Here is a 25,329-nt window from a genome sequence, read left to right as displayed (position 1 = left end):
CTGGTCCAGGGTTGTCCACCCTTCTCTCCCTGTGACTGAGTCTGTCCGACCCGCAAGGTTCGTTCCTCCCTGCCCAACTCCAGGGCAGTGGGGAAGGCTTTGTTTGCCCTGAGAAAGCAACAGGCCATCTGGGAAGTTTAATTTCTAATTAATTGCATTAATTCCCAAGTTTGCCTCTGGTGGGCCCCCAGCCCCATAGCCTGTCTTTCAGGAAAGTTGACGGGATTGGCAGATTCAGACTGACATCCTGGCACCAAAGGGGTCCTAGGGCCTGGATAGGAGCGACTGCCCAGCCCATTGGCCCGATCTCCAGGGGGTGGGGCTGGTGGCCATGGAAGCCCCCCGTCTGCACACGGGCTGTGCCCCGGTTTTTAAGATCTAATAGGCCCCAACAGACCCATTCAGTGCTGAAGAAACAGAGTCACAGGCCTCTCAGAATGAGTCAGTTTCCTCCTCCCTGAGAAGAATTTTACTGATCCCCTGCAGTCCCCGTGAGTCCCTGGGCAGTCCCTGCTGGGGGCTAATAGACTGAATTTGGTCAAAATGTTTGAGCCCGAGCCTGGAGGGGTCCACTGCAGCCTGACCCTGCTATGGTGGGGGCCACAGACTCCACACCAAGTCCACCTGGAGAGCTGGATTCTTTTACCAGGTCTAACTCATCGTAACCCTTGCCAACATACACACACACACACACCACCTCCCCCCCCCCCACCCCGCTACAGCTATCCTGGCACTCAGGGGTCTAATTGGTACTCCTGGTCAACCCAAAATCTCCTAGCATTACTGGGGGCAGTGGGGGCAATGTGGATTTGGGGCAGGAAAAGCCCCCTCTGTTCCTGGGTCAACCCCAACAGGAAAACATCTGAGGAAAATGAGCGGATTGAAAGTGTCCCCATCCAGGCATCAGCCCCACCCAAATCTAAGGTGTGTAGCTGACCTAAAGCAAGGGCACCTTCTGGGGCTGGCTTGGGTTAGAGGGTCAAGGTCGAGGCCAGGCAGCCCTAGGTTTCGGGGAGATGACTGCCGCTAGGTGAGAAGCTGGGAGGACCCAGGCCGTTCTCCTGAGGAGACCAGTTCTAAAAACCCTCCTTTCTCTTGCCCAGGTCACCATCAGCTGTGTGGACATGAAAGTCTCCTTCGGTCGCTCACTTGTAGTAACCCATGAACAAGTGGGATAGAATGCGGCTGCTCACTTCGGGGACCTAGGGCAGGGGACGGGCTGGTCAAAGGTGGGGTGGGATAGCGGATGCCTGCATTAATGTCATGGGGGGTCCAGAGGAGGGGGAAAGACCCTCCCATTCCCACGCCCACGCCCAATAAATCTAAAGACTCCTGAGGTCCATCAGGGAAGAAGCTGAGAAGCGGCCTGGTGTAGCGGAAAGAGCACAGGCCTGGGAGTCAGAGGTCACTCACGGGTTCTAATCCCAGTTCTTCCTCTGTCGTGTGACCTTGGCCAAGTCATTTCACTTCTCTGTGCCTCAGTTATCTCATCCGTAAAATGGGGATCAAAACTGTGAGCCCCTTGAGGGACGCAGACTCTTTCCATCCCAATTTGCTAGTAACCACCCCAGCGCTTAGTACAATGCCTGGTTCATAGTAAGCACTTTACAAATACCATAATTATTATTATTAAGGAACTGCTTTTCCCAGACCTGGGGAGGACTGGAGAAATTGAGATTTTGGCCCCAAGCCTCACGAAGAGGACGTGATAGGACTCGGGCTCTGGTGCCAAGGATTTCTCCTGACCTTTAGGGGTCTATGATGTCCCATGGCAGAACCATGACTTTTGTTTGGTCAGGGTAGTGAATGCCACGCATACGTTGACACACTGAGTGTCTCTGAAGTCAGGGGGAAAGCAGAGGGGTGAGGTGGTGGGGAAGAAGAGGGGAGGTCACCCACAGTGGCTAAGGACATGGAAGCCCCTGGCAGTCAGCCCCTCTCCCTGGAGATGCTGTCCCTGTGCTGGGCAGTGCTGCTAAAAATAAGCACTGGGAACCAGGGGTGTGAGCACTGGGGATCACGGGCACAGGACACCATTCGCATCAGTACCCCTCCTTTCCTGGTGTTGGAGGTGACTGCTGCCCGGCTAGGGATCTGGGAACCAAGGAGTTCCAGAGGGGGTATTCAAGGGGACCTGCCCTGCTCAGGCAGGGGTACCAGCTCCCACAACCCCCTCCGTCTGCCCCAGCGTTTCCAAGGGCTGAGTCAGGTGGAAGGTCACTATCACTTATAGCTGAAGCATCAGGGTGCGAGCCCGGGCGGGGATCAGGTCTCAGGCTTAGCCGATGCCTGGGACCTGAGTCACCGACCGGGGGGACCGTCACCCCCAGTGGCACCTGCCGTTCCCAGGAGACCAGAACCTTCCTATCCGACACCTCGGCCAAGGGGTGGAAATCGCCACAGCCAATCCCTGCTGCCCGCCGCTGCTGCCAGCGCCACTGCCACTGAAACTCACTCGTCCTCTGGGATGCTGCCTCTCCCTTTGGCCTCTGCAGTGGGGCCAGGGGTTGGCATCTGTGGGGCACTGTCTTCGGGCAGGAGGACGGCAAGCCAGGCCAGGCCCCCAGCTCCACCTAGGCCAGGAACAAACTCCCAGGGCCCAGTGTGCTCACCACCTCCTTCCCTCAGAGGCTTCGGGGCCCAGGGTTCGTTCCCGTGCTCCTTTGAGCCTTCCAATCTCATCTCTATCCTCTTCTATTCCCCGCTCTCAGAGGATGAGGGAGAGTCGGGGGGTGGGGGCCTCTAAAATGGGAGCATTAATGGGGGCCATTCACTAAACATCCACACAACATCCCTGAGAGGTAGGGTAGGGCTATGGTTCCTGTATTTCACATCAGGAAACTGAGGCACCAAACAGGGACATCCAAGGTCAGGAGGGCCCCAGGGCTCTATTGGCCAGAGCTGGGGACAAGGTGAAGCATTAAGGTCCGGGGAGAGGAGTCGGACACTTAGCAGCAGATGGCAACTAACAGGCGGAGAGAGCTTTCAATCTAGCAGTGTCCCAGACAAAACCTCTTTCATGCCCCTCCTATCTTTATGACGCCCCCAAGCCCATCCCCTGCAGCTCCAGGTTGGAAGATGGGAGGGATGGAGGATGAGGCAGGTAAGGATCTGTGGGGTGTCAGGAGTCCTGAGAATGAGGGATAAAAGCACAGGAGATGGGGGATGGGTAGGTCATGTGGGTGCCCGGGTCAGAGTCAGTTGGATGGGCTGGGTTGGGAGCCGTGCCTGTTGGAGAGGCAGTGACTTCTCCCCAGCATCTGAGCAGCCAGGCACGGAGGTCGAGGAGCAGGTCAGAGGCAACCTGAGCCAAGGGAACCAGATCCGAGTCCTGAGGGCTTCCTAGGTGAATGGCTCAAGTTCACTGATTGCCCAGCTCCTCTAGGAGGCCCTCCCCTGACAAGAAGGGGAAGGTCAGAATCTGGAGGTCTCCGGGTCTGACCTGAGGAGACGTCAGAGCCTGCTGGGGGCACGCTGGGCTCCTCCTCTCGAGCTATTCCTGGCTCTGGTAGTCTCCTTCCCCCACCCGACCTGAACCCACAGCTGGGAATAGTTTGGTTGGGGGTGGGGCGACCAACGGCTATATAACTCGGGAGCCAGGAGTCCAGGCCATCCTGAGCCCCCCGGATCATTCTTTCTGGACACCAAACGTGCAGCTCTGGAGATGACAGGAGAAACGGTCAGCGAGACCCCGGACTGCTGCCCCGCGGAGCCAGCCCTGGAACTGACCAAGGAGCTGGGCTCAGAAGCACAGGTAGAAGAGGTGACTTTGGAACTCAGAGAAACTGCCCCGGGGCCCCCTGCCACCCCTGAGCCTGGGCCCCAGAGGGAAGGTGAGGAGAGAGACGGGAGAGATGGGCAGTTGGGGCAATAGAGATGGATGTGGGAGTGGGGAAGAGGACGGGATGGAAAGGATTGACGGTGATAGGGAGTGAGTGGGGTGGGGGACTGGGCATGATGGGAGAAAGATGAGGGTGATGGGAGGGACGGAGGAGGGCTGGCGGTGATGGAGTTGTCGGAGAAGATGGGGTGATGGGGGAGTGGAGATGGCTGGGTGATGTGGGGGAGAGCCAAGGGTGGTGGGGGGAGGACGGGGGGACATGGGGGAAGGTAGGGTGTGATTGGGAGGGTACGGAACTGGCATCACTCGCTCTAACCCACTGGGCTCTCCTCACAGACCTTCCCAGCACTCCCTTGCTACTGACTGTGGAAGATGTGACCGATAGCTCTGTAACTCTGTCCTGGGAGCCCCCAGAGGAGTTGGGGAGCTCAGGTCTGCAGGGCTACCTGCTGGAGCGATGTGGGGATGGAGGTGAGTTGGCCAGCCCCACCTGAGGGAAGAGGGACAGGGTCAGGAGCTGTGGGGTCCTCGTAGGGAGTGGAGAAGGAGACCCCGGCACTCTCCAAATGGAGATTTCATCCTCCGCAGGTGAGGGAGGAGACAGGCCCCATACCCTGGGAATTGAGGGTCTTGAAGGTATCTAGATCCGTGAGAGGTTTTAGTTGAGGGAGGACTGACTGGGGTCTTACTCTCCGCGGTGGAGGTAAAAGAGTGTCTGAAAATCTCCAGCTCTAGAGGTTTTTCCTGGAACAAGAGAGAATCTTGGCATCTGGAAGCTGTCCAGGAAGCAGAGGGTTAGATGATTTGACCCTCTTGAGGAGTCAGTGAAAGATGAGGACTGCTGAGCCACACCGATAGGGCAGTAGCTTCCCCACCCTGGGTAAGGGATACACCTATCCCCTCACCAGGCGATGTCAGTCTACTGTGTGACCTTGGGCAAGTCACTTAACTTCCCCGTACCTCAGTTCCCTCACCTGTAAAATGGAAATTAAGATCGTGTCTAACCTGATTACCTCGAATCTACCCCAGTGCTTAGAACAGTACCTGGCACATAGTGAGTGCTTAACAAATACTATTCTAAAAAATCCATATTAAAAACCAGTGGGCCAGTGTCTGGGCTGCTCGGAGCCACCTCTGGCTCTGACTTGCTCCTACTTGGTGCCACTAAGCAGAGGGCGGGGCGGAAGTGGAGGAGCTTCATTCCTCAAATCCCTTCCCGTTGCCACGCATATTATCCCTTTGCCCGCCAGGACGGTTGCAATGTTGGCCATTCTGCCCCCACCTGGAGGTCAAGAGGAGGAGGTTGTTCACGGAGTGTCCCACCCTCCTGTCCCTGAGTAATAATAATAATAATAATAGTAGAATAGTAGCCCAAGGGCACAGGAAATCTGAGCTAGCAACGAGCTTGGGGCACTAGGGTAAGAACAAACCTGCTATGAGAAGCTTTGGCCTCATACTCCAAAGTAGGGGGAAAAACAAAAATTGCTCCCAACAGGGTTTGTTTGTTTGGTATTCATTAAATGCTTACTGTGTGCACGGCACTGTTCTAAATGCTGGGGTCGATGCAATATAATCAGGTTTGACACCATCCATGTCCCACCCTGGGCTCACCGTCTTTATCCTCATTTTACAGATTGAGTAATTGAGGCCTAGAAAAGTTAAGTGACTTGCCCAAGGTCACATAGAAGATGAGGCAGAGATGGGATTAGAACCCAGGGCCTTCTGACTCCCAGGACTGTGTTCTAATTACTAGGCAATGCTGCTTCTCCATTTCCTGAAAATCAGTCCTGCCAAGCTAATTTTTCAGTGTAATAATTAAGTGCTTACTATGTGCCAAACCCTGGGGTAGATACAATGTAATTAGATAGGACAGAGCCCCTGTCCCACTTGGGGCTCACAGGCTAGAGAGGAGGGGAGAGCCTGATTATCTTTTATCTATTCCAATGCTTACTATAGTACTTGGAACACTGTAAGCACTTAATGATACCAATAATTATGGTATTTATTAATATTGAATCCACATTTTACAGGTGAGGAAACTGAGGCACATGAAAAGTTAAGTGACTTGCCCAAGGTCATACAGCAGACAAGCAAGCTGTAGACTGTAAACTTGCTGTGGGCAGGGAATGTGTCTCTCAATTCTGTTATCAACGCTATTATCAACTCTACTGTATTGTACTCTCCCAAGCACTTAGTACAGTGCTCTGTAACAGCAAGCGCTCAAACACAAATAATTGATTGATTGAAGTCTCTAGCCGCCTCTGGGCCTCCCATCAGGGAGCTTCCATGGCCAGAGACTGCTTCTCCTAAGCATGCAGGAGCCAATGTGGGCTGTCCTATGCCTTGCATATGAGTAGGGAGGGAGGAGAGTTGAATAAAATAGAGGGCCAGGGAGGGATACCTCCCAGGGGGGCTTAAAAAGCCAATGGGTGGAGCTGGGTTGAAAGACTCATTAATCCTTGCTGCACCTGCTGGCCATTCCCCTGATCCCCTAGCTCACTCAATCAGTGGTATTTATTGAGCGCTTACTATGTGCAGGACACTATGCTAAACACTTGGGAGAGTACATGACAACAGCAAATTACAGAACAGACAACAGGTTTAACACATAGTAAGCACAACAAATTTCATAAAAAAGAAGGGAATCGAATTCAAAGAGTCCTCATTTCTGTGATCTGAAATCTACTCAATCTCCTTTTCTCTTCCAGCAACAGAATGGGTGCCTGTGAGCCCAAAGCCCATGATGGTGACCCAACACACTCTCCGGAACCTGTCCGTGGGAGATAAATTCCTGTTCCGGGTTTCAGCCGTGGGTCCGGCTGGGGTAGGCCCCCCGGCCACCCTGGACCAGCTTGTCCACATCCGTGAGATTGTTGGTAAAGACCCCGGCTTGCCATTTCCCCCCAGCTCTGTCCTCAAACCTCTTCTCCCCACTGGCTAGCAGAGGCTGGATGGCCTCTGCTCCCTATTTTAGAGATGGAGAAACTGAGGCCCAAAAGAGATGGACCAACTGCTTTCTCCCTGGTCCCTGACCAGAGCTCAAGAGTTTTGATTCCCACTGTCTCTCCCAGTTACTAATATTTCTATTTGTGGAATGCATTAGGCTCGTTACTATTAGCTAGCCCTCTGGTAAGGTAGATCAGATTTCAGCTTCTTAATGACAGTGAGTCAGTTGTCTGAAACCTGGTGGGGGGGTGCAGGGGGTGGTAGGGAGACAGCCGCAAAAGCAGCTCCAGGGTGGAAACAGACACTTGTCAGCAGGTGGGCCCTCTTGCCCTACCCCCTCTGTTAGTCATCTCCATCCCCTCCTGGTGAAAGCACTGGTCTCGGGGAGCTCTCATTCCCCACACTGCCCTTGCCATGATTCTGTATAAGGCCAGAGGGGAGCATAATTACAATTATGGTAGAATGTGTTAAGCACTTACTAAATGCCAAGCACAGTACTAAGAGCTGGTGTAGATGTTAGATCAGGCAGAGGTCAGACTCAGTCCTTATTCCATACAGCGCTCACAATCTAAGAGGGAAGGAGGATAGGAACTGAATTCCCATTAGAAAGATAAGGAAACTAAGGCATAGAAAAGTGAAGCGACTTGCCTGAGTTCACGCAGGAGCGAAGCGGCAGAGCTGGGATTAGAATCCACATCCTCTGACTCCCAGCCCCATCCTCTCCACTAAAACCATATCATTGGCCTGGGCTGTACCAGGAGCGATTGAAGCTGGAGTCCAAGGAAAATTCCCAGCTGGATTCCCAGCTGAAAGGGGTGAGGAATAATCATCCCCCAAAAGAGGCACCAGCTCCAAAAGGAGATAGTAGGGACCATTGCCCCCAGGGTTTTCCAGTTTGTGGGGGCAGGACGAGGGTCACCGCCTCACACCCATGCCTGTTCAAGCTGGAATCCCAGCCTCACTTTCCCCATATCCTCAGCAAGGCCCAAGGACCTCCCAGGGAGACTTAAAGAGCCAGTGGGTGGAGCTGGGTTGAAAGACTCATTAATCCTTGCTGCACCTGCTGGCCATTCCCCTGATCCCCTAGCTCACTCAATCAGTGGTATTTATTGAGCGCTTACTATGTGCAGGACACTATGCTAAACACTCGGGAGAGTATATGACAACAGAATTAGAGGACACATTCGCTGCCCATAACGAGTCTACTCACCCAGCACCTCCCAGGTGCCCGCCACACCATCGCCACCCAGTCTGGCTCCCCTCGAATCATGTGGATCCTACTCTCCCGGGGAGCTTTAAGAACTATGCCGTCCTTCCCGGGAACATAGGCTCCTTGGACTTCTCGAGCCCCCCTACCCACCACTCCCTACCTCCTGGGGACCAGCATTCTCTGCTTCCCTAGGCCCCTGACCCTTCTCCAAGGAAACCTCAGACCTCGGAGAGGGGAAGACTCCCCGCTTGCCCTAGGACGTCACCCCCCTATGAGCACACCTTCAGCGGAATGTCAGAGAGCCCCTTCGGACCCCCTGGATTCGGAGCATCCCGCCGGGGGGATCCCAACCCCTGCAACCCTCCACCCCCCAAAGTCCCTGTTAACACGTTTAGACTCTAAAACTGTTATCCACCCGCTCCTTGCCCCGTGATCTGGCTACCTCACCCCTCAAATCCGCCCCGACCCTCTAAATAAGGCCAGGAAAGATCCCATTTGAGACAGGAAAACCCTTGTCCAAGGTCCTTCAAGCCTCCTTGTGGCAGAGTTGGGAAAAGATCCCAGGACTCCTGACTCCCAGCCAGGCCCAGAAGCTGCCTGCCCAACTCTCCTCGGCCCCAACCCACATCTCACCTCCTCCCTCTGGCAACCGAGGGCCCCGGGCTCCCTCCTCCCAACCCCCCAGCCCCCGCACGTCCCATTCTTGCCTCCCCTGCCCTGTGAGAGACGCAGACAAAGCCACATTCCCCAGGGTCGGGGAGGGAGCCGGGGGCAGACCCATCCAGAGGCCAACGATGGACTGGAGAAAGGAGGCTTGGAAAGCTCAGCTGCCCCCCGCGCCCTGCCCCCCCGGCCACCTGCCCTTGCCAGGCATTCCTCGCCTCCACCAGCTGCTCAGAACTCATTCCTAGACTCGCTGGTGCTACTGCACACCGTACCCTAGGGCGGATGCCCTGCAGCCTAATTCCTGCGAAGACAGAGCACCACCCCCCGTGTTTCCCCACAACCCCTCCCCCCCGCGTTGGAGCCATGTCCTCCCCCAGTCAGCTCTCAATGAGAGGGCCACCTCTGCTCCTCCGAGGGCAGGACACTGTGATTCACCATGCTAGGTTAGAAGGACCCCAAGGTGACCCCCAACCCTTACCAAGGAGGGATTTTATAGTGGCAGGAAAGGAGGGGCCTAGAACTTCAGAAATATCTCTACTGGGAAAATGGGAAAACACCGGAATGGGGGCACCAAAGGTGCAGTTGCTTCTTTGGAGATGTTTAAGCTGAAAATCTGCTGGGCTCAGTCCTGTGTGGAGGGAAGGCCAAGAAGACCTCTGCAGGGCCTTGGAGTTCACTTCAGGAGTTCTTCTTCACACGCGACCCTGGAGGGTCAGGGGTAGCTGGGACAGGGACAGCCAGGACAGGGGCAGGGGAGTTGGCTTTTCCTGTTCCACTTGGCAGGGATGCAGACCTCACTGCTGCCTCCTGCTCCCGCTCCCCCCGGGGAGAGACTATGGGAACCAGCTGGAGGAAGCTCTCTGCACTGCCCAGGGAATGTGTGGGCTCTCAGACATGTCGAGGGTTGGCCGGGGCAGAGTTGCCAGCGGAACGCGAGGGATGTCAACCGTTGCCTGGCCTTCGGTGCCCAGGGTGGGGGAAGGGAGCCAGAGGGCCTATCCTTCACCCTCCTCCACCGTCTCCTCTCCTAGACAGGTCCTGGCTGGGCAGGCTGGTTGGGAGGGATAAAAGGAGCAGTAGGAAAGTGAGAGTGACCAGCATAGAAAATTTTCAAGCATGACCCAGATCAATGTCCTCCCATGACCCCCACCTTCCTTTCAGTGTCAGAAGGTGAGCTCTTAATCTCCCAGACGAAGGAATCAAAGAACAAAATTGAAACGGAGGAACCTGTTTCTACAACAGCTTCTGCTGCCCAGCATTCCGGGCAACAAGGCCCTTAAGTTGGGGCTGTCGGTGACATTCGGGAAAACCAACCCCTGAAGAGACCCTTTACTAAGCCAGAATTCAAAATGGACCTTATTCTACCCAAGTTATGTAGGCTTCGTGGTGGAGTACAATGCCATCCCAAGGCCCTGCAACAAGGTTCTTCATGGAAATTCCAAGTACCTAAAGCGTATTCCTGGAGGGATCCCTGTCATCTCCCCAGCCCATTATCCTTCCCTCCAGGGCCATCCAAACCACGAGCTTCCAGGGCAGGAGCTGAAGTGGAGGGAGACTTATTAAGGTATCCTGGATGTCAAGGTGTCCAAGGTCCAACATATTGAACAGGTGTAGGTTAACTGCAGGCCAGATCAGCAGGCACCCATCACCCGTCACCCTTCCCCTCGAGCCCGGAAGCTGTTTCCAGACTTCCCAAGACCACCCCGACCCACCCCCAAGACACCCCAGCCCCCAAAAGCTGGCTGGTTTGGAAGGTATCCTGGCCTCAAAGGAATTTCTGAGCCGGGAGTCAGAGCCCAGCAGGAAATAGACTCTCATCCCTGGGAAATTGCAATACACCGGAGTGCCAGAAACTTTTCTAGGGATATTTAAGCAGTGCAGTTGCCCGGTCATAGTCCTGAGGGAAGGTGGGTGCCTGCAGGATGACTTTAAGATCTACTTCCTGAGTCATTATTCCTGGTTCAGGCCCCTGTGGCTGTCTAGAGTTTGACCCAAAGCCCCAGGATTTGGGGGTACAGGGCCAAAGTAGGAGCTGGGGGTGAATGTCTTCAGCTGTGGCTAACCAAGGGAAACTTCAGCTCCAAGAAGGCGCTCCTTCTCGTGTCAGCAGGAGAGACTCAGGCAGAGGCAGGGGTGGAGGGACATCAGCCGGTTTAGGCTCCCTTCTGGCTGAGCCTTTGTGTTCCCCCTTCTTCCCCACACCCCACCTCACCCACTCTTGCCATTGACAACCCTGGTTCTCTTGTCTCCTTTTGTTCAGAGACACCCAAGATCTGGGTGCCCCGCTTCCTGCGGCAAACCTACATACGGCAGGTTGGAGAAGTGGTGAACTTGCAGATTCCATTTCAGGTAAGTAAGATAGCCCCCGACTCAGGGCTCTCACATAATCGAGGGGAGGAGGAGGAGGATCTGAGATGGACAGGTGGGATCTGTGGTTTGGCAGCAGACAGTTGGCAGTGGGAGGGAGAGGATATATTTTACCAGAGAGAAAAATGCCATGACATCTTCTTCTTCTGGGGGCCTGGGATCCTCCAGGCCCAGACGGAAGATCCCGACTCAATCCCGGGCCTCTCCCTCCTCCAGGGAAAGCCCAAGCCCCAGGCCACCTGGACCCACAATGGAAGCACCCTGGACCCCAAGAGGGTGAGCGTGCGCAGTGGGGACCGTGACTCCATTCTCTTCATCCGTGCGGCCGAGCGGACGGACTCGGGCTGTTACGAGCTCTGCGTGCAGCAGGACGGGCAGGAGGCCAGGGCCGCCATTCACATCCTGGTGATCGGTACGATGGTTGAGGGGGACGGGGCAAGGGGGATGTGCTGAAGCTATGGGGGAGAGTCCCCCCACCACCACCCGCCCCGCCTAGGGAGGTGGCTTGAGGAGAGAATTAAAGCCCAGGAAGGCAATTGCCTGCAGGGGGCACTACCCACTTGCCCCCAGGGACCCTCTGAGTGCCCACTGATTTTGCAGAGAAGCCTGGGCCCCCACAGAGCATCAAGCTAGTGGACGTGTGGGGCTTCAACGCCTCTCTAGAGTGGACACCACCTCTGGACACCGGCAACACGGAGCTCACGGGATACACGGTGCAGAAGTCGGACAAGAAGTCCGGGGTGAGGCTGGAGCCGGCGGCGAACCGAGGGACGGGGACGAAGGGTGGAGGACGGAGGGCCAAAATCTCAGTCCCCGTGGGCAGGGTGGGGACTGCAGCAAGGAAATGGAAGGCAGGGAGGATCCTGGGAGTTCCGCTCCAGGAGCCCACCAGGGCAGGGCGGCCGGGTGATGGCGGCCTGCATCCCTGCAGCAATGGTTCACCGTCCTGGAGCACTACCACCAAACCAGTTGCATCGTCTCCGACCTCATCATGGGTAACAGCTACTCCTTCCGAGTCTTCTCTGAGAATCAGTGTGGCCTGAGCCCCACTGCCCCGGTAACCGCTGACCTCGCCCACATCCAGAAAGCAGGTGAGCTCCAGAGGATGGCAGAGTTGAGGGGAAAGGAAGCCCCTCCTGTGTTTCTTATTTGTTTTTTTGTTTAAGTGCTTACTATATGCTGAGTACTGTTCTAAGCTCTGGGGTAGATACAAGGTAATCAGATTGTCCCACATGAGGCTCACAGTCTTAGTCCCCATTTTGCAGACGAGGTAACTGAGGCACCGAGAAGTGAAGTGACTTGCCCAAAGTCACACAGCTGACAGGTGGCAGAGAGGGGATTAGAACCCGTGACCTCTGACTCCTAAGCCCGTGCTCTTTCCACTGAGCCACACTGCTTCTCTGTTTCTGTCTCCCTGACTCCCTGCCCAGACAGGCTTAGGCACTCACCCGCCCGGACCAGGCTCTGGAACAGATAGCCTCTAGTGGTCTCTTCCAGCTCCAGGATTCTATTTTTTTTTAATTTTTTTAAATTTTTTAATGGTATTTGTTAAGTGCTTACTCTGTGCCAGGCACTGTACAAAGTGTTAGGATAGATACAAGCTGATTAGGTGGTACACGATTCCTGTCCCACATGGGGCTCACAGTCTAAATCCCCATTTTACAGAGGAGGTAACTGAGGCCCAGAGAAGTGAAGTGATTTGCCCAAGGTCACACAGCAGATAGCAGAGACAGAATTAGAACCCAGGTCCTTCTGACTCCCAGACTCATGCTCTAGCCACTAGACCACCCTGGTCTTTCATCTATTTCTCTCACTCTTGTCTGGTTCCCTGGGATTAGCTCTGTGACTCTGGAAACCCTGTCTTCACTCAGCTCTGAGTTGGCTAACGGATGCCCAGTTTCAGTGCCCTGTAGCTGCTGGGTCTGCAGGCAAGAAGGAGATTGAGAGGGAACTAATAATAATAATAATAATAATGATAATATTTGTAAAGTGCTTACTGTATGCCAAACATTGTACTAAGTGGTGGGGAACATACAAGATAAATAGATTGGACACAGTTCCATGTCCCGCATGAGGCTCACAGTCCAAGAACAGAAAACTTGAATTCCAAGAGCCTCATCCAAAGCCCAGGCAAGAGTTATTAATAATGATGATAATTATAAGAAGAATAGTGGGATTTATTTAGCACTTACCATGTGCCAAGCGCTGTATGAAGCACTGGGATAGACACGACACCCTCTCCAACAGTGGGGCTCGCAGTATAAGCCGGAGGGAGAACAGGGATTGAATCTCCATTTTACAAATGAGGAAAATGAGGCACAGAGAAGTAAAGTGACCTGCTCAGGATCACACAGCAGGCAAATGGCAGAGCCTGGATTAGAACCCAGGTCCTCTGACTCCCAGGCTCCCGCTGTTTCCTGGGGATGTGTGTCTATCCTGGGACTGTCCATCCTATCCTCCCTCCCCTCATCCCACACCCCCAGTATAGAGTTTCCTCCTGCATTCCAGGCCTGGAAGCCTCCTAATCCCAGCAAATCTCAAGGCCAGGAGAAGGGGCTCCCCCCAGACTCTTATGACTATAATCAGCTTAGCACATCCCTGTTCTTTGGACTTTCATTTCTCTAACTTCTTTATCCCTCCCCATTCCCCACCCCAGATACGGTGGCCAAAACTGGGGGCTTTATCCAGAGAGACTTCTCCGAAGCCCCCAAATTCACCCAGCCTCTTCAGGACCGCACCACCACCACCGGCTACAGCACCCAGCTCTTCTGCTGCGTCCGTGCGTCCCCCAAGGTGAGGAGGGGTCCCGCCTGCCGCGGGAGAGTCCTGGTGGGCTGGGGAGAGGGAAGGGCAGAAAACATGAGTACAGCCTTAATCCTCCAACTGCACAGTGGCTCCCAAGGCTGAGGGCCACTAGAATCAGAGTGAAGTTCCTGATCCTCAGCTCTAAGACTCCCCCACGTCTCTTCCCTAACCTCCCCGCTGCACCTCAGCTCTGCTCTCTCCTGTATCCAACTTCTCCTTCCTCTGGTCCTGCCCCCGGGGCTTACTGCAGGGCCCTGCCCGGGGGAGCTCAAGAGTAGTAGTGATTATTAAGCATCTACTGTGTGCAGAACACTGTACTAAGAGCTGGGAAAGAGTACACAGCTGCAAATTAGACACGGATCATGTCCCTCGCGACTCCGGGCGGCAAGACTAGGGTGCCCAGCCGCTGCCCCCCTACCCCCACCTTTGGGATAATGATAATAATGATAATAAGTATGGTATTTGTTAAGTGCTTACTATGTGCCAAGCGCTGTTCTAAACACTGGGGTAGATACAAGATTATCGGGTTGGACACAGTCCCTGTCCCATATAGGGCTCACAGCCTTAATCCCCATTTTACAGATGAGGGAACTGAGGCACGAAGTTAAATGACTTACCCAAGCTCACACAGCAGATAAATGGCAGAACCGGGATTAGAACCTACATCCTCTGACTCCCAAGATCATGCTCTTGCCACTAGGCCATGCTGCTTCCTAGCTGTTCCCCCTCCCTCCTGTTCTGCCTCCCTTCCTGGCTGGAGAATCCTCCAAGGTAACCTCCTTGCCCACACTCCCTGTTTTCCAGCCTAAGATCATCTGGATGAAGAACAGGATAGACATCCAGGGTGATCCCAAATACCGGGCCCTCATAAACCACGGGGTTTGTTCCCTGGAAATCCGCAAGCCCAGCCCCTTCGATGGGGGCGTCTACACCTGCAAAGCCATCAACGCCTTGGGGGAAGCATCCGTGGACTGCAGACTAGATGTGAAAGGTAGGGTCGGAGGTGGAGCCCGCGGAGGGGGGTGGAGGAGATCGGAATCCTGGGGGAAGACCCGCCTTGCCTGGTCTTAGCAGGAATCGCTCCCAACAGAGAGACTTCTGGGCCCGGTTTGACTCGGCTGACCGGCGGGCAGGACGAACTGGGCTGAGCGTGCTCTGAGAGGAGACTTGCCTCCGTAAGGCAGAGTCAGAGGAAATGGGCTCTTGCTGCAATAGGAGGGAGTGAGGATAGACACAGGAAGAACTTCCTGTCAGGGAGGGCTTCTGGTGGTTCAGAGGGAGGGAGAGAGGAAGGCTGAGGAATCCCCTGCCCTGGGTAATGGAAGAACATCCTTTTGGGGCCTAGAAGGCTAAGAAGACCTCTTGTCCTAGGTTTTTATGATTCTAGGGTGCTCCTTCTCTTTCTGGGAGCCTAATGTGGCTGGAACTGCCCCTCCACCCATGTCTTTCCCAAATCTGGCAGACTCTGGGAACCTAATTTTGGGGCGTTTTCTTTCAGCCTCGCACTAGAGTCCCGGAAGCTCAGAGAGATGAAGAGTGAGGTAAGGAAGTCCTGCACCACTCCCACCCCTCAATCTCCTCCCCCTGAGGCTTGGACATTACTGGGAGGAACAAGGAAGTCTGAGGAAAGCAGAGACCCTCCCTCCCTGTCTGTAGGCCCAGGGGTCTGAGGAGGAGTCTGAAGGGGGGGGGGGGGGGCGCTGGGGCTAGACTGGATTTGAGAGATGAACCTAGAGCTGAGGGGCAGACTGGGTCAGGGCCCCAACTCAATGGGGTAATTACAGGTTTCCAGCTGGGATGAAGCCAGTTGGGGTATGTGACTCCTGGCCCATGCCACCAACAAAACCTGGGAGTTTCCAAGCCAAGCTGGAAAATGGCAACAGGGTTGGGCCTGGACCAAAGCCTTGAGTTCTTTGATCCCCCCCTTCACCCAGTTCCCAACACCCTCCTCCCTCTGCTCACTGAAAAATGGCTATAGTCGAGATGTGGGGGGGTAGGGGGCGGGTAGGGCTGCAACCGGGTGGAGGAGGGCAGGGGGTGTTGGGTGACTGGCTGCTTTAGGCACCCCTGGGTGATTGAGGACTAAGGAGTGAGGAAGTTGGACAATCATCTCCCCCAGATGCTGGGATGAGCAGAGTTCTCTAAGGCCAGGCCTGGCCTCCAATTCTGGACGGATGGTCAGATGAATGGACGGATGGACTCTGCCGGATGAGTGTCGAGCCGGGCCCCAGCCTCGGGACCCCAGGCGGCCACTCCCACCCCCACTCCGGCCCTAGGAGCCTCAACTTAGAGCCCTGGGTTAGGTGATCTGGATGTGAAACTGGGCCTGGGGTTCCTGGCCGGATCCAGCCCCAGAACTGGGAAGTTCCAGAGCGGCTGCATCCCAGAATGGGGGAGTGGGGGGTGGTGGGGGCTGGGGGAGTTGGGGCATGGTGCCTGAATAAACATGTGTGGGAGGTTTGGTTGTACCCTGAGGGTCTGTGTGTGTTACTGAGGGGCAGGGGTCACTGATGTTCTACTGGGGCCTGAGAGCCACCCTCCACTGCCCACCTCACCATACCCCACTGCCCGCTATGGGTTCCGATTATCTGGCTCTCTCTCCTGCCCGCGGCTGGCTTCTCACTGAGGACCCACTCAGCTGGGGCCGAGACTACACCACAGATATCTGCCGATCTTTTATTTTCAGCCTTTCCCACCTCCTGCCTCCCCAGCCCCCTGAATTTACGGTGGGGGCACGGAGAGAGGGAGGGGAAGCATCTGGGGTATAAGGCGAGGGCTGGACTCGAGCTAGCTAGGCAATGGAGAAGGAGTCTCTCCCCTGCCTGGCCACCATTCCCAGTTCTCCTATCGTGGCTCATGTCAAAGGTGCCCATGCCTAAGTGGGGCCAGTCAGGTGCCAGGAGGGGGACAGTGAGCCCCTCCACAAGGACCTGGTCTGGGGCAGTCACAGATCAGCTGTCACCTTGAGGCTTGGTATCCTCCACCTTCGCCAGGCAGCTGGGGGCTGCCAGGAAAAGTCGCTACCTGCCGGGAGAGAGAGTCATCAGTGACCGGGCACCCACCTGGATCCCGGCCAGGTCCTGCCCTCTCCTGGTCTCAGCAGTGGCTAGCCTGTCCTTACTCTCCATTGAGACCTCATGGCAGATCCTGTGCCCTGCTCTGCCCAGCCTCTTCCTGGACTCCTGGCCCTGGCACATGAAGGTCCTGCCCCCAAGCTGAAAGGACAGAGACCAGATGCTTCCCAGCAGGCCTCAGATTGGGACTGCCAAGGTCAGGGAAGGGGAGGCCTGGCCCTGTTCAGCTTTGGCTCCACTGCTGTTCTGACTCCTCCCCAGGCCTCAGAGTTCACCCAGGCTTCAACCTCAAACCAGCCTCCTAGCACAGGGCCTCCCCCACAACTTCCCCTCTCGGCTTATCTCTGGGGAGTGAGCGCTGCCAGAGTCCCCGCTAGCTCGACCCTTCTCTGGCCTGCCCCAGCTCTGGCAAGAATGTTGGGCCCTGTGGGTGGCTTTGCCCTGCTGCAGCTCCCCACCCCAGATCCTCGGTTGGACCTCTGGAAAGGGAAATCTGAAATGTTTCTGCTATGGCCTTCAGCCTTAACCAAGCCCAGGGCTGGGTCCCCAGGCATACTGGGGTATGTCCAGGGTTGGGCCCCATGTTTCCTTGGGGAGAGAGAACCATATATTCCATCAACTCTCCCTCACTTCAATGCTCAGGTCAGAACTAAGGGCTCTAGGAGCTTCCCTCTCTGAGAGCAACGTGCCCTTCCCCTAGGCCCAGGCCCTGCCCCCAGATCCTCATCCTCTTCAGACCCTCTCCCTCTTGGCAAGACACATGGGGTCCGGCAGATGTGACAGTCGAAGCAGTGTGGATGCCCTGCGGCTGCCCAGGCTGCATCATTCCTTGCAGGGGGACAAACTCCTTCTCCCCTTCATCCCTAAGATGATCTAAAGGGACCCTGAGAAATGGGTGGGAAGGGAGAGAGAGAGAGAGAGAGAGAGAGAGGATAGCCCTCTCAGTGCAGATGGGTTGAAATAATTCACCCTCCGGGATGGGCACCCCAAAGCCAGAGAGCCATATTGCTTTTACTGGGGCTCTCCCCTCAAGACCCTCTCCCCGCCCTGCCACGGCAGTGTCGGCAAAACCCCCAGGATGGAGCTAAATGGGAGAGCCCTGGGCTCGGGAAGGCCAGCATCCCAGTTTGGGGACGGTGGGGTGAGGAGAGAGGGGCAGGCTCAGGATAAGATGGTGGGGTTGGGGAGGACCGGGGCCAGGATCGGGCCTAAATGTCCAGCTTATCCTCCTGGAAGTCGTCTTCGGTGGGGAGGGGCGGCCCCCGGTGCCAGCACCGGAAGTGGTCGTTCCAAATCTGCAGGAACATGAGGCGGAATTTCTGGATGTGGAAGGCATAGACGATGGGGTTCATGGCCGAGTTGCCGTGGGTGAGAAAGATGGCGATATAGGTGATGATGCTGGGAGTTCTGCAGGACGGGCAGAAGAGGGTGATGCAGTTGAGGATGTGCAGGGGCAGCCAGCTGAGGGCGAAGAGGAAGACGACGAGGGCCAGGGACTTGGCGATCTTCAACTCCTTCCCGTAGTATTTCTGGGGGTCGCCAGAGGAGGCCGAGACCTTCTTGCTGAGCTGCTTCCGGATGAGGTAGAAGACCTCCAGGTAGATTAGCAGCATGAGCACCAGCGGAGGCAGGACCCAGACGAAGAAGTTGAAGTAGACCATGTACTCCATGCTGATCACACTCTCGAACTCGCACTTGATCATCAGGCTGCCGTTGGTTCCCTGCTTCTGCTCCACCACGCTCAGGTTGTTCCAGCCGAGCAGAGGCGTCAGCCCCACCAGGAAGGAGAGGGCCCAGCAGCCGCCGATGGCTATGGTTGCCCGCCGAGGGGTCACCATCAGCTTATACCTGGGTGGGGAGGGGAGAGAGAACAGAAACATGAAGTCCCCGCCTCCCCCACTGCCTGCTCAGGGGACAGGGCCCTCCAAATGTCTGATGCCGCTCTGTGTATTAGCCGCCTCTCATTTGCAGCTTTACCATTTAATGGAGACCCCCTCACACAAGTTTCCAGCTCCTCTTCCTCCCCACCCCGGGCAGCTTGCCTTAGTGGAGAGTACACGGGCCTGGAAGTTAGGAGAACTGGTTCTCATCCCACCGCCGCCGCCACTGGCTAGCTGTGTGTCCTTGGGCAAGTCACTTCACTTCTCTGGATCTCAGTTTCCTCACCTACAGAATTGGGATTCAATACCCGTCCTCCCTCCCTCCTGAGACTGAGTCCCATGTGGGACAGGGATTGGGTCTGATCCGATTGTATCTACAACTGGTACTTGGCACAAAGTGCTTAACAAATATCACTATCACTATTATTATTATGGCTATTATTATTATTCTTATCAATATCATGACCCCAATCCTCCCCCTTCTTTGGGAAGCAGCCAAATAGGAGCTTTGTTTCCTACTAGTGAAGGCGGGTGTTCTCACCTCAGTCGGTCGATCAATTGCGTTTATTGGGTGCTTACTGCAGACGCTTTATTTAGCACTTGGGAGAGTAATTATGTCGGCATTTGTTAAGCGCTTACTATGTGCAGAGCACTGTTCTAAGCGCTGGGGTAGACACAAGGGAATCGGGTTGTCCCACATGGGGCTCATAGTCTTAATCCCCATTTTACAAATGAGGTTACTGAGGCACAGAGAAGTTAAGTGACTTGCCCACAGTCACACAGCTGACAAGTGGTGGAGCTGGGATTCGAACCCATTCGAACCCATGTCCTCTGACTCCAAAGCCCGTGCTCCTTGCACTGAACCACGCTGCTTCTCTAAGTACACTACACCAGAGTTAATGGAGAGGGCTGTTGGTTGGTCTCAGCATTAACTCAGGCAATTGTGGGGAGCAGGGGTTCATCCCTCTACCTTTCTGGGGTCCAGGCCCCCACCCCCACCAGGGATGACTGGCAGCTGCTGCAGCCCATGGAATTCTGCCAGGTGGATGGATGGGGCATCCTCAGCGTCCACACTATGCCCGACTGGGTTTTTCCACTGCAGTTCAAGATGGATGGAACATCTCATGGAGAAAATAACCAGGCTGGGAGGTGGAGGGGGGGAGACGAGGGGAGCGTGAGAGGAAAGGCAAGGAGAGGTGAGGGGAGAGGCGGGGGGAGGAATGAGGGAGGAGGAGAGGGAAGGGCTGAGGAGCACAGCAAGGGGAAGGCGAGGAGAGGGGAAGTTGCGGGGGGAGCCGAGGGGGGAGCTTCCACTCACTGGCGGCTTGGCACCTGACCCAAGCAGCAGCAAATCCAGGCACTTTATCCTTAATGGTCCACCCTCATTCCATCTCCACCACGAGTTTCCATGAAAGTCCACCATGCTCCTCCAAAATCTTGGCTCTCTCTGCCTGCAGCCCCTCGCCACCATCTTGAGCTCTCCTTACTCCCCGTTCTGGGGCTCTCTGTTTCCATGGATCGGCTTCCTGCTCCTGGGGACAGGCCTCACTCCCACCACCCCCACATCAGAAATACCTCCCACTCAGGACCAAGCTACATGTATTGTTCCTGAGGGGGAGACTCCATCACCCCAGCTTAGACAAGCAAGAGACACAGTTTCCCCAAAGGGCAAACGTCCAGCAGGAAAGAGCCATCGCTGGCTTCCCTCTGCCCAGCTCAGGAACCTGGTGGTCCCAGCCCAACTGGGCAACTGATCTCCCCCCTTGATGCTCCCAGATAGTGAGCTCGACCCCCCAGGATCACCTATTCCCTAGTTTTGGGGAAATCATTCATTCATTCATTCACTGGTATATATTGAGCTCTTACTCTTCGCAGAGCACTGTAATGGGAGAGTACAATACAACAATAAACAGACACATTCCCTGCCCATAAGGACTTACAGTCTAGAGAGAGCAAGTTATGGTGATGTAGAAGGGAGAGGGAGGAGGGGGCTCGCCCTGGCTCGCCCTCCAGCCTGAGCCAATTCCTCACCTCTGCTCCCATAGTCCAAATGTAATCCCAGTTCCACAAGGCTTCTCCCTATGCAGATCTTGCCTCCTTCCTCCCCTTATCATCAGACCCTCTGGGATGGCTTATCCTTGTTTGCTTTGAAAGAGAGGGGCTCTGAAGGTGCTCTAGCATGTCCTCCTCCATCTCCCCTTCCTTCCAGAATTCCCAAGCAATGTGGGGATCAATTCCTGTCATTTTGAGGTGGTTTATAACAAGAGAGTGGATGAGGTCGATTTTCTACGCCCATACCTCGCTGCACTCGGGCAGGGTATGAGCTGACCAGTGAGGAATGGAGGTGGGCAGAAACCTCAGGCTGAGACTAGAGCTCAGGCCTGAAAGTCCCTGGGGCAGGGAGGGGGGACCCGGTCTATTCTGACAAGCCTTGAGGTGAGGAGGTGATAGTCTCCTGGGACAGGCCTGGGGGAGGGCTGACCCTGGCTCTCCTGTTATCAGCTCCAATCTGTTTTCCTTGCTATTTTTTCTCTGCATGGGAAAGGGTCTGGGTCACCTGGTTGGGGAGTGGGGGCTGGCTCTCACGGGAAGGATGCTGCCCTGGGGAAGGGGCAGGGGAAAGGGGCAGGGTAGTGCACCTCTCCCAGGCCTCTCCCATGGGCCCAAGGGAGCAGAGCCTGGGAGCCAGAAAGAGCCGGGTAGAACCGGGGCAGTGCAGATGCCTCCATTTTGCACAGTTCCTTCCCTTCTCAAAATGCCTGCCGCAGTCAGACTGGGTCACAGACCTCTCCGAAACCTTATCCCGGTGTCCCGGTTATTTCCCCAAAGCACCTAAGGGGAGGGGGGGCTGGTCACTTCCTGCCTCCAGTCCAGGACCCGCTTCAGCATCTCTAGCTGGTGTTCGTTTCCACAATTCTGGGAATGACCATGGTCAGGGAAGCAGTGTGGCTTAGTAGAAAGAGTGGAAGGAGCACTGGCCTAGGAGTCAGGGGATCTGGGTTCATATCCTGGCTCTGCCACTGGCCTGCTGTCTCCTGACCCCCCACTCCCAGGTTCTTTCCTATTTTCAATAGAAGGAAGAGTGCAATAGCAGTCAGAGAATTTCTGCTGCAATCTCTCCCCTGTGACAGTTTTTTGGTGAAGCAGGGAAGCACAAAGCCTAGTGCCAACATGGGCACAAGGCAGCTGGCTGGGGGTGGCCTGCATCTGGGTCCGGGCCACCAAGGGCTTTGCAGAAGGGCTGCACTCCTGCTCAGGACGATGGCTTCATAGTCCCGGCCTGACTCCGACACAGTCAGCAGCCCCACATGAAGTACTCTGGAGGTCCTGAATTCTGCACCATAAGTACCCCCAGGGGACAGTGGGGAAGTAGCATAGCCTAGAGGAAAGGGCACAGTCGTGAGACCTGGCAGTCGTGGGACCTGGGTTCTAATCCTGGTTCTGCCACTTACCTGTTCTATGACTTTGGGCAAATCATTTCACTTCTCTGCACCTCAGTTTCCTCACTTGTAAAATGGAGATGAAATACCTGTTCTACCTCCTCCTTAGACTGTGAGACCCAAGTGGGCCAGGGACTGTGTCCAATCTGCTTATAGTGTATCTACCCCGCCATTTAGTATGGAGCCTGATACAGAGAAAGTGCTTAACAAATACCACAATTATTAAATTACTATTTCCTTCCTCCTCTCAGACCGCAATCACCCCATAATAATAATGATGGAATAATCTCACCCTGGCAGTGGTGGGGCGGAAAGAAAATCTGTATTCAGCCTTCTGCACACTTGGGAATTTAAGACAAGCCTCAGGGGGCAAAGAAATTGTCATCTCACACTTCTGACCCATCCAATAAGTACAGCCAGACTGCCAGCGTGCAAAGAGCAACTCACCCATTCAATATGTTACTGTGAGCTCTCCTAGCTGGGGCAGCCTCTTTCCTCCCGTGCGACTCCATGGGAGTGATTCAGTCATACAAAGTGGTATTTACTGAGCTCTTTCTATGTGCTGAGCACTGTATTAAAAGCTCATGGGAGTCCAATACAATCCAGTTGGCGGACACAATTCCTGCCTTCGAGGAACTTTCAGTCCGGGGGACATGGCCTTCGAGGCTTAATCAATCAATGATATTTATTGAGTACTAAGCACTTGGGAGAGTTCAATATAACAAAACTGGTGGACATGTTCCCTACCTACAAGGAATTTACAAGCTAGAGGACTGTCAGGGGACTGGGGAAAAGAGACAGCGGTTTTCATAGCTAAAGATTGTTAGCCTGTTGATCTGGAGCCTGAGGATCTGAGGTCTCCCCTCCAAGTTCTGTTGGAACCACATATGTTAACACTCTTTGTTTAATTTATTCTGATTGTGGTCTGTAATTTAATCTTCTCATTCTACAGGTCTCAGATGGAGAGTCCTTATGGACAGGGACTGGATCCAAACTGAGTTTTCTCAGGTGCCCAGCAGAGAGCTCGGCTCAGAGTCAGCGTTTAACAAATCATAACTAACTCAGGGCCTCAATTTTCTTCCTGGCTCCACTGATTCGATTTCTCCCCAAGACAAGGGAAGGCTCCAGCGTGGGGTGAATGAAATCAAGGAATGGGGTGGGAGTCTATGCTGTGGCTGGCTTTGGGGTGATTCATTGAAGGACAAAGAGACCAGGCAGGAAGGAAGAAAACAAGCCAGCTGATCTCTGCCTGGGCCCAGCCATGATGCTGGAAGTTGATGGCCATGGGCAAAGGCACGACTTCCCTACTGAGGGAGGAAAGCGATTCTCCCAGGGGCTGCGGTAGCCGGGGTGGAATCCAGGGAGGGGTGTTACCTGGAGGAACCCCTCTCTGGGGGCCAGTTTTGACTACATTAGACTTATTCCCCTTGAGACATCATCCTTTGAAAGATAAACACTCTGTTCAGATCCAGGGAAGCAGCGTAGCCTAGTGGATAGAGCACAGGCCTGAGGGTCAGAAGAACCTGGGTTCTAATCCCTACTCTGCCACTTCTCTTCTGTGTGACCTTGGGCAATTCACTTAGCTTCCCTGGGCCCCAGTTACCTCATCTGTAAACTGCAGATTAAGACTGAGAATCCCATGTGGGACAGGGACGGTGTCCAGCCCGATTAGCATTTATCCACCCCAGGGCTTACTACAGTGGCTGGCACATAGTAAGCGCTCAACAAATATCATAAAAAAAATAATCCTGGTTGTAAGTGGGATGTGACAAACTGAAGCATCTAACGGGTGGGCTGAAGTGGGACCCTCTTCCATCTGCCTCTCCCCATCCCTCGTTGGCTGGTCAGCAGTCTTCCCAGGTCTCAGCTCTCTCTGGGAAGCAATGTGGTCTACTAGAAAGAGCACAGGCCTGGGTGTCAGAGGAACTGGGGGTTTTCTTATGGTATTTGCTAATAACAATGATAGTATTTGTTAAGCGCTTACCATGTGCCAAGCACTCTTCTAAGCACTGGGGTAAATACAAGGTAATCAGGTTGTCCCACGTGGGGCTCGCAGTCTTAATCCCCATTTTACAGTTGAGCTAACTGAGGCACAGAGAAGTTAAGTGACTTGCCCAAGGTCACAGCAGACAAGTGGTGGAGGCAGGATTAGAACCCATATCCTCTTTCCATTAAGCCACGCTGTTTCTCTAGTTACTATGGGCCAGGCACTGTCCTAAGTGCAAGGTTACATACAAGGTAATCAGGTTGGACACAGTCCAATGTCCCACATGGGGCTCATAGTCTTAATCCCCATTTTACAGATGAGGTAACTGAAGCACCAAGAAGCTAAATGACTTGTCCAAGGTCACACAGTAGACAAGTGGCAGAGCAGGGATTAGAAGCCAAGTCCTTCTGACTCCCAGGTCAATGCTTTATTCAGTAGGTCACGTTGTTTCTCTTGGGCCACGCTGCTTCTCTTGATTAGAACCAAGGACCTAATCGCGGCTCTGCCACTTGCCAAATGTGTAACCTTAGGAAAGTCATTTACCTTCCCTGGGCCTCAGTTTCCCCATCTGTAAAATGGGGATTCAATGCTTGTCCTCCCTTCTTCTAAGACTGTGAATCTCATGTGGGTCAGGGAGTCTGTTAGAACCTGATCATCTTATATCTACCCCTGTCCTTGGCACAGAGTTAGTATTTAACAAATACTATTATTATTATTATTACCGTGAATAAGTCTTTTCTTCAGTCTACGCTCAAGAATTCCTGGGTCAGTGGAATGGAGGAGCCAATCCAGAACGGGCCTTTTACAGCCAGAGAGCAACAGGTGGCCACTCCCCAACAAAAGTAAGCCAGTTTGCGAAGTGACTGACCTTGACTGAGGTTCATCATGGACCGGAGTGGCCTTGGGCTCCCCGGAGTCCTTTCTCTCATTCCTCAGAGCCAGCCCCACTTCCTCTTCACTAATGCTTGGAATTGTCCATTCTGTTTTACGAGGGGATTCTCTGGGCCGGAAGCAAAGGGCCTCCGGAATTCCAGCCGGGGATGTTTGGCCAGAGAAGCTTAGCCAGGTAGGTTTAAAGAGGCTAGTTCTGTTTCATGTTCTCTTTTCCTGCAG

General features: G+C 54.5%; 2 protein-coding genes across 2 annotated transcripts in view; one reads left to right on the top strand and one right to left on the bottom strand.

The window, feature by feature from the left end:
• The first annotated feature begins 3,628 nt into the window (after positions 1-3,628).
• MYBPH (myosin binding protein H) lies at positions 3,629-17,786 on the top strand. Its single transcript, XM_029069652.2, has 11 exons — positions 3,629-3,833; positions 4,178-4,312; positions 6,550-6,717; positions 10,924-11,012; positions 11,247-11,442; positions 11,631-11,770; positions 11,962-12,121; positions 13,687-13,823; positions 14,640-14,826; positions 15,345-15,376; positions 17,610-17,786. The coding sequence occupies exons 1-11, from the start codon at positions 3,665-3,667 to the stop codon at positions 17,784-17,786; spliced, it is 1,590 nt and encodes a 529-aa protein (XP_028925485.1). The 5' UTR covers positions 3,629-3,664.
• Positions 16,498-25,329, bottom strand: part of ADORA1 (adenosine A1 receptor) — a 38,415-nt gene continuing 29,583 nt past the window's right edge. The window contains exon 2 of the mRNA XM_029068805.2: positions 16,498-18,757. Coding sequence (XP_028924638.1) covers positions 18,118-18,757 — 640 coding nt within the window. The 3' untranslated portion in view covers positions 16,498-18,117. The remainder of the gene's footprint in view (positions 18,758-25,329) is intronic.

This window comes from Ornithorhynchus anatinus, chromosome 7 (genome assembly GCF_004115215.2).
Source record: "Ornithorhynchus anatinus isolate Pmale09 chromosome 7, mOrnAna1.pri.v4, whole genome shotgun sequence".
NCBI classification, from domain to species: Eukaryota; Metazoa; Chordata; class Mammalia; order Monotremata; family Ornithorhynchidae; genus Ornithorhynchus; species Ornithorhynchus anatinus.
The sequence above is the reverse complement of the archived record's forward strand: the minus strand, read 5'-3'. Positions and strand labels throughout refer to the sequence as shown.